At 37.0% G+C, this 16,504-nt stretch overlaps 1 protein-coding gene across 1 annotated transcript in view; it reads right to left on the reverse strand.

Annotated features, from left to right (window-relative positions):
* LOC131963187 (guanine nucleotide-binding protein G(i) subunit alpha-2) overlaps window positions 1-14,388 on the reverse strand; it is a 78,962-nt gene extending 64,574 nt beyond the window's left edge. The window contains exon 1 of the mRNA XM_059328342.1: window positions 13,681-14,388. Within this exon, the coding sequence (XP_059184325.1) occupies window positions 13,681-13,798 (118 nt within the window). The 5' untranslated portion in view covers window positions 13,799-14,388. The remainder of the gene's footprint in view (window positions 1-13,680) is intronic.
* Between the last annotated feature and the right edge of the window lie 2,116 nt (window positions 14,389-16,504).

Genomic DNA, 16,504 nt, shown 5'->3' on the forward strand with positions numbered 1-16,504 from the left:
GTGGCAGCAGCTGTCACATTGTTCCTCAGTGCTTAATGCTGTCAAAATATCTGTGTGAACACTGCAAAAAAGCCGACTCGTATTTTTTGGCCTAAAACAGTGATTTAAGTTGGTAAAACTTGGAAATATAAATTACTAACATTTAGGGCAATAATGTAGCAATAAGTTAGCACAACAAAGGAAGCCAGTTGTCTGCTCAAAAACAAGTTTTTGAGTTGTTGTTACTTAAGTTGGGGTTCAAAACAAGGGACAATAGTTCTGCTAACTCTTATTTCTTTGTTGTGAAATTCGGTCATTAGCGAAAGCTAGCGGCTAACTGATGCTAGCGGCTAACTGATGCTAGCTGCTAACTGATGCTAGCGGCGCTGCTTGTTACAGCTACAAGAGTAGCCATTAGCGTATCAATGCTAACTCAAAATTGTGGTGACAACATTAGCTGACATTCATAGCGGCTTTACAATCGTGCCAGAGAAATTCAGAGTTGGGCAAACTCAAAAACAAAACTTAAAATATTTAGTTTAATTGTCTAACTTAAAATTTTATCAAAGTTTGTTGCCTTGAAATTTTGAGTTCACCCAACTTTTCTTTTTTTGCAGTGAATCTATATATAGCTTTGCGTAAATATATGTTTAACATTGAGATAATGCTGCTAATGTATTCCATCTGTCATCCACCAGTGCAGAGTCAGAGGTGTCATTTTCACTAGCAATACATCCAGCTTCCTTTTCTTCTTTCTGCACCGGCCACCCCTAACGGTTGCTATTACATTCTCTGCTTTCTGTAAATGTGATGGTTCAACTTTGTCATAATGTTTTTGAAAACATGACAATGTTAGCTAACTGGCCTGATGGCTAGTGGAGTGGAATCGAATTTTGATTGACATTTTAGGTGGAAACATTAAATGTCTTAAGGATTAACAGAAGAACTGTCAAAGCAAAACTGTTTCAATAAAATGTCAAATCAAGTTTATCAGATCAATTGACGCCTTATCATTTTATGTTTCTGCTCACATTTCATCACTGCAATTATAAATTTAGAAGCATTTTAATCACTTTTCATCAATTTTTTTCAGTAATATTATGTAACCCCCGCCCTTGAGGCCACTTTCCTGAAATAACAAATGGCAACCTTGTGTTGCAAATGATGAATGTAATATGAGGAGAATGATGGAACGAGGCTGTTTTCATCATATCGTGACTGCGTTAATTAAATCAGCTTAAAATTAATCAAATCACTTTATAATTCATCACTATTTTTTTTTCCCCGCTCTATTTTTCAACTCACAGGCATTTTCATCACCTTCATTTTTAATTATTTTTTACTTACTGCTCTCAAACAGAAAAAACTAAGGTGTAATTAATCAAATTAATGACGACTGAATTCCATTTAGGTAAGCAGAGTCAGGCCCGGGGTCTGTTTAATGGGACACTTAATGGAACTGAAGCCTCGTTAACAAAATGAGTCCAATGTGTTGATTGTTGCTACTAAAAGATGATACTTCACACCAGTATATCAACTACATCATTTCATCTGAGTCTACCAGTCTATTGTGCATCTTTTGCACAATATGGGAATCTAAAATATTTAGATCCTAACTTAATGATATCATGCATTTAGGAGTGTGTACAGACTAGGAATGGGAACAATTAATTGATGATCAATTAATGGTCATTTAGAATTTGATCGATCACGTGGAGATTTTAATCAATCTGTGTATTTTTTAATTATAATTTTATCTATGACTGCGTATCAGTACTCACTGAACTGAAACACGGCCGATCGTTCAGTTCTGCGTCCGTACGTCAATAAGCCAATGAGCTGAGAATTAAGTTGGATAAAGCTACAGTTTGCAAAATGAAACTCAAACTTCAATAACAACAATTATAAAACACCGAGAAATACAAGAGTATTAATTTGAGCAAAACTAGCTTACTGTATCAAACCTTGCTAGCATGAATTTCTAGGTTTAATTTTATCCAAAACGTATTTAAACACAAAACACACTTAAATATACAAGATTACTGTGAAAACTAACCTCATGCCTCTTTGGGGGCTAAAACATAAAACATTGAACTACTTGACGTTATCTTTACAGTCTCACCTCACATGAGTTAATGTTAGTTTTACGAAATTGAGTTAGTTTTTACGATCAACAGGAAGTCTCTTTTCGTCTTTTAAAAATAAAAGCATCCGTTATCAGAACAGGCTTTCGCATAGCACTGTGTATATATCTTTTATTTTGCCCAGGTATGCATGTTTTTATACACAGAGACGAATCATTTAATTGATGGTTAACATCATAGATGCTCCAGTTGGCAGGTTTTATTCCAAACGCCCATCCCTAGTACAGACAGATGATGTAATCCAGTAGTTCTCAACCTTTTTGAGTCGTGACCCCCAATTTAACATGCATGTTGTCCGTGACCCCCGCTCACTGAACACAATCTCACACGCACAGTTCAGATCACCCAAAAAAGAAACAAAATGACCAAAAAACGACACAAATTGACCACAAAATGATCAAAAAAGACACAAAATGACCAAAAAATACACAAAATGGCCAAAAAAGACACAAATTGACCACAAAATGCGAAAAAAAAAGATACAAAATAACCAAAAAAAGACATTAAGTGACCAAAAAGACAAACACTTTAACACAGTGGAGACAGACCTGACTTCCAAAATTATTTGGCGAACCCCAGAAATCATCTCGCGACCCCAATTGGGGTCCCGACCCCAAGGTTGATAACAGCTGATGTAATCCACGGTACCCTGTCTCTGTGTGTTTTCCTACCAGCCAGGTCTGTCCAGACAACTAAAGGACATGTGAGGAGACAAAGAGAGACATTTTGGTCGTCCTCTTCGGGAGGTTTTGATTATACCACTTAACATATTCATGTAACAATAACTGCAGGGATATTTGTAGAGAGACGCATAAATTAAATCTGATTATATTGACATTTGAAATGGCCCACTGCCCTTTTCCAACTGCAATTACTAAAAAGCATCTATTTTTCAGAGAAAATCATCAGCAAGAAAACACTGCTTAGAAAGTGAAAAAAGCATCTGTTTCATTATGTTGTTTACAGTCCAGAATAATTCAATATATACTGTATGTACCATCTATTGTGCAGAAGATCAATATGTTAAAGTGCACACAATGTAAAATATGACTCATGTTTTTTAAGCATTTATTTTAAATACTGCCAAACTAGTTTAAATGTGTATTGCATTAGTTGGTGGAAAATAATAAGTAACAATAAATTATTTAAATGATAAATTAATTATCAAGCAAAAACTTTTTTGTTGTAATTTAAATTTAATGTAATTTAATTTTGGACTGACAAAGTCAAGAGACAATTCGAGGACGTCACCTTAGACTTTGGGACATTGATGTGCATTGAATTTATAGTCTAAACAATCTTTTTTTTTGCAGAAATAAGCAGTCATAAGTTGCATCTCTTTAAGATTTATGCAATTGTTAGATAATCTGCACTAACGTTTTGTTTATCTGTGTGAATGTACAGTTGTAGTTGTGGAAAATGCTTCATTTAACAATCATAATATTTGACATTGCTGATTTTTTTTAACTGAGCAGATACAATGTATTTTTGAGGCACAATTATAAAAGAGAATCAGGTGTTTCCATTTGATTTGGCCTGTGTATTTCCCAGGTAATTGCATGGATTTGCAAGCCTTGTTCCTCCTTTATTCTCTGCCTTCAACATCTATTATCTCCACCTCTCATCATTTATCACTTCATCACTCTCAGCCCTCCTTCATGTTTGTAAAACCAATCATGAGGTCAAGGTCATAACAACGTACATTCACCACCTTCTGTGTCGACTGTCTTTGGTGTCGAGTGCAACTAATGTGAGTGGATTAAAGTCGACACGAGGAACATATTGTTCCTAACAAGACGTCACCACTCGAGACACTCCTGCACTTTTCACCTACTGCATCAAAGAGAGAGTGAAAGTGAGAAAGAGATAAAAGAATCATCATAAATTATTAACAGGGCTCATAATGGAAATGTGACTGAAACATGAAAGACATGGAAGCATCAGATTTGTCATCTGCACCACACGTGATTGAGACTTTTGAACGAAACATTATTTAGCACACACTTGTGAGCTGTGATAAAGTTAATTAAACATCTCTAGTGTAAAACTTACATTTTACCTTCAAAGGCTACAGAAAACTGCTGGATAACAACTGCAGGTATCACAAAGTTAAATATATATATTTTACTGTCTTTGTTGGTCACAATCCAGCTTGCTTCTCCAGGATATGGAGAAATTGCAATGAGGGATGCATGATATGGATCTTTTTCAGCCGATACAGATAAGAAAAACTATGATAATTTCACATTTTTGTTAAGTCAATTAACAGAAATGTGGCTTTGCATTGTCTGTTATATTTATTGGCAATAATCTAATTATATTGAGCACAGTATATAATCATTTTCCAATAACATGATATATCACGTGCATCCCTAGTTGAAATCAAGCAGCAACCTCTAAAGCAGAAAAATAAAACCAATGCAGAAGTACCAAAAGCTGCAATTCCTTCATCACCAGCCTGATGCTCAACCCCCATAGACCCCCAAGTTCAAATGCCCACCTTTACAGCAGAAATAAACATGTTAACAGCTTGGTACAAACACCTGCTTAGGTCTCTATGGCCAATGTTCTCCCTTTATGACAACACTGGTTTTCATACAACTCACCCATTTAGATTATATTAAGGCTTAAAGTTATGCATAATTAAGTGACTGCCCTTTGAAGTCAGTTTTCTGTTGTTTGGTGGGAATGTCAGAGGTGTCACCCAAACAACAGCAACATGTGTGTAAGCCCGCTGTAATTAAAATACATCAATGCACTACTGTTTTCATTTAAATAAACAGTCAGTAGCCTACAGTTACGGGCTGAACACGCCCCTGGGTTCATATATTCCTGGAACACTTGACACTCTCTGTCAATTCGAATTCATACATTTGCTGTGTGGAAGCTTCTGGAGAAACCACTTGGAAAATATCTAACACAGAACTATAAATCAACAGTACAGTTTGAGTATCAATGGCAGCACTACACCAAGTAAAACCCTGCTTTAGAATGAAAAAAAACAAACACTATGTTCTTCTTTGAGAGTTTAGCCCCTTTCAGAATGCCATTTCACCCGTGATATTTACACGGCGGTAATGTGATCCAAGTGATCCTGACTCTTGCCACCGACAGAGGTAGTAACAAAGGCGTTAAATTGCAGAGACTGTTCCAAACGGGATGAATATGAACCAGCCGGCAACCTCTGTGTCTGAGCAAGGAGGCAAACCAGGAAGTGCCTTAAGCTGCATTCTACCGAAAATTCCAGCAGGGGGTGCTAAGTGTGACTGCAAAATCATTTTTGTCCATTCATTTCACTGCAAAATGAGAAAAGTTCTAATTGATTTATTACCTTGGAATTTTTTTTTAGGACAACACTATGGTCTCAATCGCTAGTAAAAAATCATCTTCAAGAGAATATGATGTTAATAGTTCTAATAATGGCTCTATTTAGAAGAAAATAGAAGATAAAGAATCATATGATTTGGGGCGTGGCTACCTTTGATTGACAGGTCACTAACAAGGCGACCCGTCATCAGGAGAGAAGCAGAACAATGCGTATCCAACAACATGTCAATAAAGTTATATATAACATTATATACATATAAAAAAGAACGTTTACCGGTTTGGTCTCATAACTTTGACCCTTTCAAGATGGCGACTAGTGTAACGCTGAACTCGATGCTTCCAACGGGCAGTCCACAAACCAATGCGTGATGTCACAGTGACTATGTCCATTATTTATATACAGTCTATGATATGAACCAGCAAGATGGAAAATATGATTCACGTTATTTGTGCGACCATCACCCGGGTAATAAGAAAAGAAGTGGACCGTATCATCAGAAACAAGCCTCTCATTTGAGTCGGACAGAAATCGATTCATGTTCAGCAAAATGCAGAACAACTTTGCTTGAGAATGTAGAATTTTTCTTCTACCATTATTGCTTTTAATGTACTTGCTGCAAAATGATGGCCAAGCTCTTTGCAGCAAGTTTGCAGCACTTTTGCAGACACCCAGTATGAAAAGGGCTTCTGTCTCACTTGTAGTGACTAAGAAAGTGCTTCATTTTCTGAAAATGTACACTAAAAGCAGTGTACGAGATGTGCATGCAATGCATAAAACAGTCACATGCACCTTATATAGATTCACTCTGTGTCATTAAAAGAGCAGAAATCACACACACACACACACACACACACACACGCAGGGCCTGAAAGATGTGCTGTGCCTCTGCTCATTAGTCCACTGTGACCCTGAGCCAGGCCACCTCATTAAGTAAAATCCTTAAATCGCCTCTGATATTCTGAGTAGAGGTCATTCTTTTATGCTGCAACCAGAAATAATCTGTATCAGGGGATTAATGGGACGATGTTCATTTTCTTCACACAGAAGACTCACCAGTGACTCTTAGTTGTGTAATCTGTAAAAGGTCCAAAATCAAAGTTAAAATGTCATCCTATAAGTGAGGCTGCAATGAGGATTCTTTTTTTTTTTTTTTTGCTGGTTCAGCACAAAAATACACATGCATTTATAGAGGACTTAGTGGTTTCCAGCAGAGACATGACTAACTGTACATAACTATATTGTGAGTTTGTGGGCAGTTGTGAAGTTGTCATCTCTGGATGGAGCGTCTCACCCTGAGCCCTCCACTCTGTCATGAGAAGTGAGTCATGTCTGTGAAGCACTATTATTATCGTCTGCCTGGGGTGAGAATTAGAGATAAGACGCAGTGGAGGCTCATTTAAGGAAGGTTCAAAGGAAAGAAGATGGAAAAAAATATAACTTGATCCTCACCTTAAATCTCTGGATGAAAATTTGAGACAGGGAAACTGAAACTGACCCTCAGACCCTCCAAGATCCTTTTAAATGGAAAACTGCCCTTTGTTGATGGTAACTGGATATCATAAAAGTGATAGATAATGGCTACATGTGCTGAAATAACCACCATTTATGATTGTTAGCGAGAATAATAATAATACTTAAAAAACATTTGAATACATTTCAATCTTTAATTAAAAGAAGCAGATTTGTAGCTAAATGTGATCATATTGTTTTTACATAGTGATTTCTAAAGAATGATACTTAATTGACTGATTGGTATGGGCCGTTAGAACAGGTCATTGTTATTAGTATCAGCTGAAAATGAATCCATATCATGCATCCCCACTGCACAGCTCTTTGCACCTAAACCAGTCACTGTGCTTCAGCTTGTGCTGCATTGCTATGCATCCATCATAGTGTTACCGTTCCTATCAAGGTTATAATAGTTTTGGATTTTTCATTAGTTTTAGTTTTAATTTCGTTGTGAATTTCTGTTTTCAAATTCAGTTAGTTTAAGTTAGTTTTTAGAGTGAGTTTTCTAGTTTTAGTTTAGTTTTTATTTTTTGAAAATGCTTAGTTTTAGTTTAGTTTTTATTAGTTTTAGTGTTAGTTTTAGTTTTTTGTAATCCATCTCAGCCCCAATAAGGTTATTAACTCTTACAGTTCTGGGTGTTTTGAATTTTGGTTCGAGTGCAGACATCCAAGTCTCAGTAAACATATTTACCATGTGTTGCATGTTCAAATAGAAACACTGAATTATGAATGAAAAAAGTTGACAAAAACGAAAACTAAGGACATTTTAACTATAATTTTAGTTAGTTTTAGTTAGTTTTGTAACCAGTTTGTATTTCAGTTACCAAAAATGTTTTTTCAATTCTAGTTTTTGTTATTTCGTTAGTTTTCGTTAACTATAATAACCTTGGTTCCTATGCAGTAAGGACTGAAACTACACAAGTTAAAACAGCTAACTTAATACTTTCTGATCACTGAAAGCCTGTTTATATATGTGTGTAATGCAAAGCGATATGCTTTAATTGGCTGTTACTGATCCCAAACCCAATTCAAACATCTTTAAACAATCCTGAAAGGCTCAAGGATGTCATTTCAGTGTGATTTATTTACTAAAAACAGAGTTTTTCTGAATGTCCAGCCACCAAAATTCAAATGAGAGAAGCTAACAAAGCTTCACAAGGACCAGCAAGTGCTCCGTGGACTTTATTTGCCCCGAGTGCCCCCTCTCAGGCTACAGATTGTATGTACTACTCAGGGCTGGAAGAAAATACTGCAAACCACTCACTGCACATTCCCCAGTTGCAAAACTGGAAATGCACAGTACACAATACTACATATTTAATGCATATTTTATGTGCAATTCTTCTCTCAAAAAGATGCCCATAAGATAGTTTAAGGGGCAGTGTATTGTGAAGATGCCAATACAATATTTATATATTTATAATGCGGCAAATTTCCATTTCATGATACTGAGCTGCTGTTTTTTATTTATTTTTTGTTAAAGAACCGCTGAATTTATGACACCATTGAAAGTCTATTAACAAGGTGAAAGAGAACCACTGGGAAATAAATGTGTTTAAAAATATTTATACACAATATATAAACACATGAAGCAGTGATTTTCCTCACTTCCTGAGATGTTGCATCATACGTTTATGCAACACGAGTTTTTGTTCCTGCTTCCAGGTCTGATAAAGACGTCTCGTCGGTCGGTTACACAGAGAGCTCTGGAGTATGGTGCAACATGGTGAAATCAGTGTTTTCTTACAACACAGAGTAGGGAGAGAAAAGTTCCCTCTGAACCTGTCAAGTTTTCTTATTAGCCGTGTGCTGAAATACGGCTTAAAGTATCATCGCAGCCAGTTAGTGGACACATGAAAGCTCTTTATGTCTGGAAACAGCTCCACTAAATGTTCATAAACTTTGTTTTCCTCCACATAATTTGATTCTGACTGTCCATCCCTAAGACCTCGCTGACAGTTACCATGAGCTGTTACATAAATCAGACACCTAAGAAGTAATTCAGTTGGTTTTGCACTTTGTGCCCTGAACATCATTTTTGGCAGAGCAAAACTTACCAACTTTGCAAGAAAAAAAGGGAAGAGGCTTTTCAGTTCCCCCGAGAACTCCTGAAGAAAAAATAAAAACGACTTGGCCCAGAGCCCTAAAGCCATTAAGAGATTTCGATGCACCCCTTTCATGCTTCAGTGACGACCATCAAGTGACTCATCTTCTCTTTGCCAGAACAAGTCTTCTCATACACAAACAAGACAAATACTCAATAATATGTAATGTCCTCAGCTCAGTCTTAAAGTAAAGAGCCAACAAGCTGCAACCTCATCTGTGTTCTCACTGCTTTCAGTAAACTGGCCACTTGGAACGAGCCAGATGGTGTTGTCATATTATCTTCATTTAGCGATTTTGTTAGTCTCTGCCCTCCAGCACTGAAATAATATCATGATGAGGAGTAAATACTGGTGAGGCAGTGCACTCTGTACAGCTGGGCTGTTACTGAAATGCTTCATTTTAGTTTGTTAAAGTATATTTTTAACATTTTAACAAATACTCTTATTCGCTTTCTTGGCAAGAATTAGATGAGTGGATCGATTCCCTTCTCATGTTTGCACATTAAATATGAAGCTACAACCAGCAGCTGGTTAGCCTAGCTTATAGTCGGCTTAGCTAAATAAAGGGGACACGCTGGACAAAAGCACCAAATTTTTTCCACGTGCTCTCTATCACCATAGGTTTAAATTTTTGGTAGGAGCCACTTCATCAAGATGGCCGATCCGAGGTGGCACCCATATAAAGTCTATGAGAACCAATACATCTTCCAAGCCACTCAGAAGGTCAATCTTGGTGTCAAAATCTACATTTTCTGGGTCAAGGAATCATTTAAAGCTGTTGAGAATATCACTAGATGATTATTTGATCAAATAGAAATGTTCATTTTCACCCAGACTGGTAGGCAACTCGCTTCAAGTGCTGCAGCAGAGAATCATGAGCTGAAAATGTTTGGAATCTAATAATTATGTAAATACATGGCCAAAATGAACATATCTATTTGATCATCTAGTGATATTCTCAGTAGCTTTAAATTATTCTTTGACCCAGAAAATGTATATTTTGACACTAAGATTGACCTTCTAAGTGGCTTAGAAGATATACTGGTTCTCATAGATTTTATATGGCTGCCATCTCCGATCTGCAATCTTGATGAAGTGGCTCATACCAAAAACTGAAACCTATAGTGATAGAGAGCATGTGGAAAAAATGTAGTGCTTTTGTCCGAAGTGTCCCCTTTCTTCCCAAATCTGGTCCTAAGCCGCCGGACTATTAGCACAAAGACTAGAAACGGTAGGAAACAGCGTGGCTCTGTCCAACCATAACAAAAATCACCTCTAACTAATTAACAGGTAATATTGTAGGGGAAATTGAGATCATTTTTTAGCATCAGCAGAATAACAATAACTGTTTCTCTTGACTCATCACAAAAGGAAAACAGTTATTATTCTGCCGATACGAAATTATCTCTGTGCACAAATAGTCTAGAGCCCCACAGATAAATCGGTTGACAGATGCCATCAGCTGATATTAGACTACAAGAATTGTGTATGTGCTGTCTGATAAGTGTGGTTATGAAAACTTTTTGACACCATATATAATGCAGGAAATGTTGCTTTTAAATTCAATGCACAATCCGCAAAAAAAGGTCTATTTTTTTCTTCAAGCTCAAAAAAATATTATGATTTGATGATATACCTCTTCTAAGATCTGTATCAGCGTCAGTCTCAAAAATCCCATATCAGCCAGGCTGTAGAATAGTTAAAGTGTTTGCTTAACATTTCATACGTGTTCTTAACCTATAATTTTAGCAAAATTTTCCCCAAAATTTAGCTAATTTTCTCGACAATATCTATGTGCAGGACCATAAACCGCTGGTTACTTTACGCTAACGCCATGACTCCAGAAAGTAACTGTGCCTGTCCAAAAAACAGTCCTGCACGTATATCAGTCAAACTCTGTGTGACTGAATTCCTCTGGAGACTTTGTAAAATATTTACGTTGCCTTTAAAAGCCTCAGACCGCGTGTGCTCTCTGAAATACATCAATGTGACTCTTTAATCATTGTTGTTGTTTGATTTGACAGGACAGTCAGCCCAGATGCTTTCTAGATAGATAGATGGATAGATGGATAGATGGATAGATAGATAGATATACTTTATTTATCCCAAGCTGGGAAATTACAGTGTAGCAGCAGCATTACACACAGAGACAATGACAACACAATTAAATAAAAAGAACAACCTAGGCATACTTCAAGCAATATAATATAAAAATACAATAAAATACAATAAAAAATAAAGTGTCTAAAGAAGGAGTATGTATTAAGGAGTAGAATAGAATTCCAGTTCAGAATAAATATAAATATACAGTATAAAAATGTTGGTGCTATGAAACAAATAAGGTGCAATGAACAGTGTGCATAAAAAACACATAAAGTGCATAGACAGTATGTAATGAACCAGGCTATTATTTGTTATTGTACAGTGTGATGGCATGTGGAAGGAAAGATTTTTTCAACAAGAAGATGGTCCAGTACTTCTCATCGTATATGGATTTCATCATACCACAGATCGTACTCCAGATGCCAGATCATATTAATAAAAACACCTCCAAAACAACCAGCACTGCTGCAGCACTTATCTGGATCCTCTATTCACAGTCAATCACCGAAAAATAACACCCATCCAACTTCAACCACACACACACACACACACACACACACACACACACACACCTCAGCCCTCTGGCACACACAAACACCCTTCTTGTTTGGAGGGTATTCCAGGTCTGCTGTCAGTTAAGTTATCTGCACATTTAAATGCTACAAAGAAAGACAAAGCAAGGAGTAAGATGATGTCACAGCTGAATCGGATAAGAGGGGAAGTGAGAGTGTGGTCGTGAGTGGGAGGGTGTGTGTTTGTATGTGTGTGTGCAAGAAGAGTAAGATGCAGGAGAAGGAATGAGGAGTGTGTGTTTTTCCCTCTCCAGAATCTATTCAATAAAAAACGTTTTATATTTACTGCCGTCTGCAGACAAACAGGGATTGTTTTGCTGTATTTCTTTGTCAGAAACACTGATGTGTATTTAATAGTGATGTGCCGAAGTGTAGCACTGTTGATGTTTAGTCAAAGAGGTCCAGAGGTTTGATGTATTAAATTAAGCTTCCTGGGTACAATGCCAGCTCTGAGCTCTGAGGAGCTGTGCGGCATGTTGACATGATGATATCTGACGATCTCCAATAAGGACACTTGTGCTGGCCAAATTAATAACACAGTTTCAGGACGTGTTTCAGTGCGACTATTGGAAACATTTTGACATTGACTCTATGTCGTTTCCACAGGCCCCTGTCCTGCTATTTGGAGAAACTCTTGGTGGTTTGATGACCCTGATGGTCCTTATTTCGACAAGGATCTACAGTTAATTTTTTTCCAGTGTATTCTTATTATTTCTTATTTTCACAACAGCATCATCTTGAGCTGCTTGAGAGACCGAGACATTTGTAAGATGAGATACAACACTATATTTTTCCTGCCGTCTTAAGTTTAGATCACTGAATCAATATAACTGGTTAAAAACAGAACAGGAACAACCTATGTAGGTGTTAGCTTGCATATGACGCTTTTTCATGACTGCAAGATCACATGGGACCTTGTTTGTCTGTGTTGAGAATCTTTTATTAGAAAATGAACATATTTCACTAAATTTAAATATAAATTAACCTTTGAAAAGGGTACATTGGGTATTCTAGTATGACAGCATATCAATAAACATACTTCTTATATAAAATAACAATGTGTCTCATGTGTCAATGTCTAATATTATGTTCAACAATATTAGATTTTGAAAGAAAGTGTGAACATTATACGAAAGCAACGTTCATTTCATTGTCAGTTTGTCTGTATAGTGGATTTAATAGGTTAAAATAACTTATTTACTCAGTGTTATAATTGACACTGCCTAGGTGGTAATTGTTATATTCTTGCATTTATTTTAATATTATATTTTTAAAAATATTTCAGTTATATTATAAATTAGTGCACATATAACAGGTTTCAAATATCAACAGATGACTAGTATATTTCAAGTGGTCTTTAAATTATGAAGGGAAATGTAAAAAATGGTACAATTGACCCCAGTCTCCCCTACTAATCAGTTCAGCTAATGTTTAATCAGGTGGTCCCGGATAGATTTACTGAATCTCAATGTAAAACTGTGGAGATTTGCAGCAACTGGGGTTGTCCTTGACATTTTTAGTCTTGTCAACAAACACAACATCTATAAAACTGAGTTGATAGATAGATAGATAGATAGATAGATAGATAGATAGATAGATAGATAGATAGATAGATAGATAGATAGATAGATAGATAGATAGATAGATAGACTTTATTTATCCCAAGCTGGGAAAGTTATTTTTCTTTTTCCACAAAGAAAAAGAAAAATAACACTTTAACTCTTGTGTTTACCAGATGTGCTCATAGGTTTCTTCTAAATAAGTCATTCAGCATGAAAATGCATGAAAAAAATGACTAATCAACCAAAAACATCTTATTCGACTAAACCCAAAACCACTAATGGACTCAGAGGGGGGGCAGCCCTGGCAGCCACAAGCCCTCCTTGAAGTTAGTTTAGGCCTAATATGCCCCGAAGCAGCAACCAGCAGCTGTCACCTACCTAATAAAAGCAGTTTCACTTCTCTGGCTGCCTTCTCTCCGTCCTCTCGGAGGTTTTTGTCAATCATCTTTGACCTCTCCGCGGCAGCCTTATCCTCGGCGCTCACTGTACAACCCATGGCTCCAAAAGCAGGGGCGCACCGACCACTTGTCTTCAACGCTGATGGAGTCAGTGTGCCAGCCGACGCAGAGAATAACGATGAAGCAGCTCCAAGCAGAGAGCAGAGGGGAAAAAACAAAAACAGCCGAGCCCAGGAGTTTTTTACCCACGCGTAAAAGAGTCTGTGCACTCCTGTCGTGGGAGCTCAAAGATGAAGCAGATTCACATTTAGTTTACTGGGTCCATGTCCACGCGCTCTCAGTGCTCTGTCCTGCAGCCCTCCACAGGCTGAGATGCCCGCTGCTGCTGCTGCTGCTGCAGACTGTCGGCCTGGTGTGCAGCACGTCCCTCGGGTCGCGCGACTACTGCTGCAGTCCCTTCCTGTGCACAAGCATCCGCTCCTCAGATCAGTCCGACGACGGCTGCAAGTGGTCGACCAGTCGCATCGACGTCACTTGGCCAACTTGTCGCGATAGTGCAATTAAAGCAGGTGAGCTCTCCACGGTAGCTCGTGCGGAACCAATTAGAGGGGAAGTGAGGGAGGCGTGATTTCAGGACTGCAGTGGGCGCTGTGCCAGCCTCATTCCTCTGCATTTCCTCTCAGACAACAAACAGACATCAGTGAGAGCAGCTCTCAGTGACTGGAGGGAGCTGGAGGAGGTTTATCTCCTGAAAGGATGCAGCACAGGCTGTTAAAACGGCTAATGGGTCTCTTTGTCACATGTTCATGAAATACTAAATAATAAGACTGGCAGAAGAGTTGGTTTAGAGCGCCCCCACATGGACAGGGATGGATATTTACAGATGCTGGGCAGTGGCGGTTCTAGACCAATTTTACTGTGGGGGCCAAGGAGGGGCCAGTGTTTAATCAGAGGGTCACATTAGCACATGAAAAAATGGCAAAGATGATATTTAAGCATTCAAAATCTTTGAATGTCTTGAAGAAGACACAAAATGACCAAAAAAGACACAAAATGAGAAGACAGAATAACAAAAAAACCCCACAGAAGACATAAAAATGACAATAAGACACAAAATTAGCAAAAAAAGAAGACGTAAAATAACTAAAACAGACACAAAAAAGACAACAATGACAAAAAAAGACACAAAATGACAAAAAAAAAAAGAAGACGTAAAATAACTAAAACAGACACAAAAAAGACAACAATGACAAAAAAAGACACAAAATGACAAAAAAAAAGACACAAAACAACTAAAAAAGACACAACAACAGACAAAAAAATTACCAAAAAAAGACAAAAAGACACAAATGACCAAAAAAGACACAAAATGACTTACAAAGACCAATAAGACTCCATAGAGTTCTATTATACAATGTTCACATTCTGGGTTCCTTTTGTGTACAATGAGATATTGTTTGAACAAAAAAAAAGGTTAGAATTGCTCATTGTTCATTGTTATAAATTGATCATTTTATTATTAATTTGACACAGGGGCCACAGCAGGGGCTAAAGGCTTCTACACAGGGGCAGTGGCCCCTGGAGGCCCCTGTGTAGAACCGCCACTGATGCTGGGCCATATCGTCACCCTGTTAAAATAATCGACTAACTCATTTTTTCAAGTTTTTCAGGAAACACAAAAAACTTCACCAAAAGTGTAACATATGACATTTATTGATCATTTCACTCAGAAAGGATGTAACAAAGGATGGCTATTGGCTATAGAAATAACACTGTGTGTGAATTATGTAACTTGAGAGAAATAAATGACTTAGGAAATTTTTTTAACATCCCTTTGTGACTTAAGCAAGATATGGTAACACTTTATTTTGAAGGTGTCTACATAAGAGTCACACAAGCCTGCCAGAAACATGACATGACAAGTATCATGAGCATTAATGTTACTTCATAGTGTCATTAATGTTCATGACACATCCCATGTCATGTTTATGACACGCTCATGTCACTCTTATGTAGACACCTTCAAAATAAAGTGTTACCTTATTTTGCTTAAGTCACAAAGGCACTTAGGCATAATAAATCCGCTTAAGTCACACACTTGACAAGGCCATTATCTTAAAGGGGTAAAATCACATGATCTGATCAACTGAGGATGTAGGCGATTTTACCATAGGTGGCTATGAGGAGATGATTTAGGCAAAAAAACAAAACAATTTTGACAAAAAATGACTTATTTTAACAGTGTGACGATATGTAAAATGTTGAGAAAAATAGTTCGCTGTTATTGTTTTGTTCTTATCTTTGCCTAATGCTGAATATCTGCCCCTCCTCCTTTATTTTACGGTTTGAAAATCAATCAATTTATTCATGTCACATGAAAACATAGAAGAACATTGTGAGATGCAATCCGTGACCTCCAAGAGTAATAACTATCTTTAATCAGTATTTATACGGTCGCCCATGAAGTTGGAATAAAATATTTTTTACCTCTTTCTATGAAATAATTATCAATGTGATTTATTATTGACAGATAAAGTGTATATCTTCTCAAAACTTAATTAATCAATCTCTTCCAAACATATCACAATGAAAATGAAATCACAGATAACAGAGGATTGTGTCTGAAAATACAATTATTCCAACTTTATTGGTGACCGTGTATGTTCATTCAAGCATCTTTCAGATGAGAAGTGAAGTTCAAAGAAAGCAATTTTTTAACAAAATAGAAAAAATACACCTGAAATTAAAAGGATGGACATAAAATATAAGTGAATAAGTGAAAAATGTTAAATACAGAACATTGA

The sequence above is a fragment of the Centropristis striata genome, chromosome 3 (genome assembly GCF_030273125.1).
Source record: "Centropristis striata isolate RG_2023a ecotype Rhode Island chromosome 3, C.striata_1.0, whole genome shotgun sequence".
NCBI classification, from domain to species: domain Eukaryota; kingdom Metazoa; phylum Chordata; class Actinopteri; order Perciformes; family Serranidae; genus Centropristis; species Centropristis striata.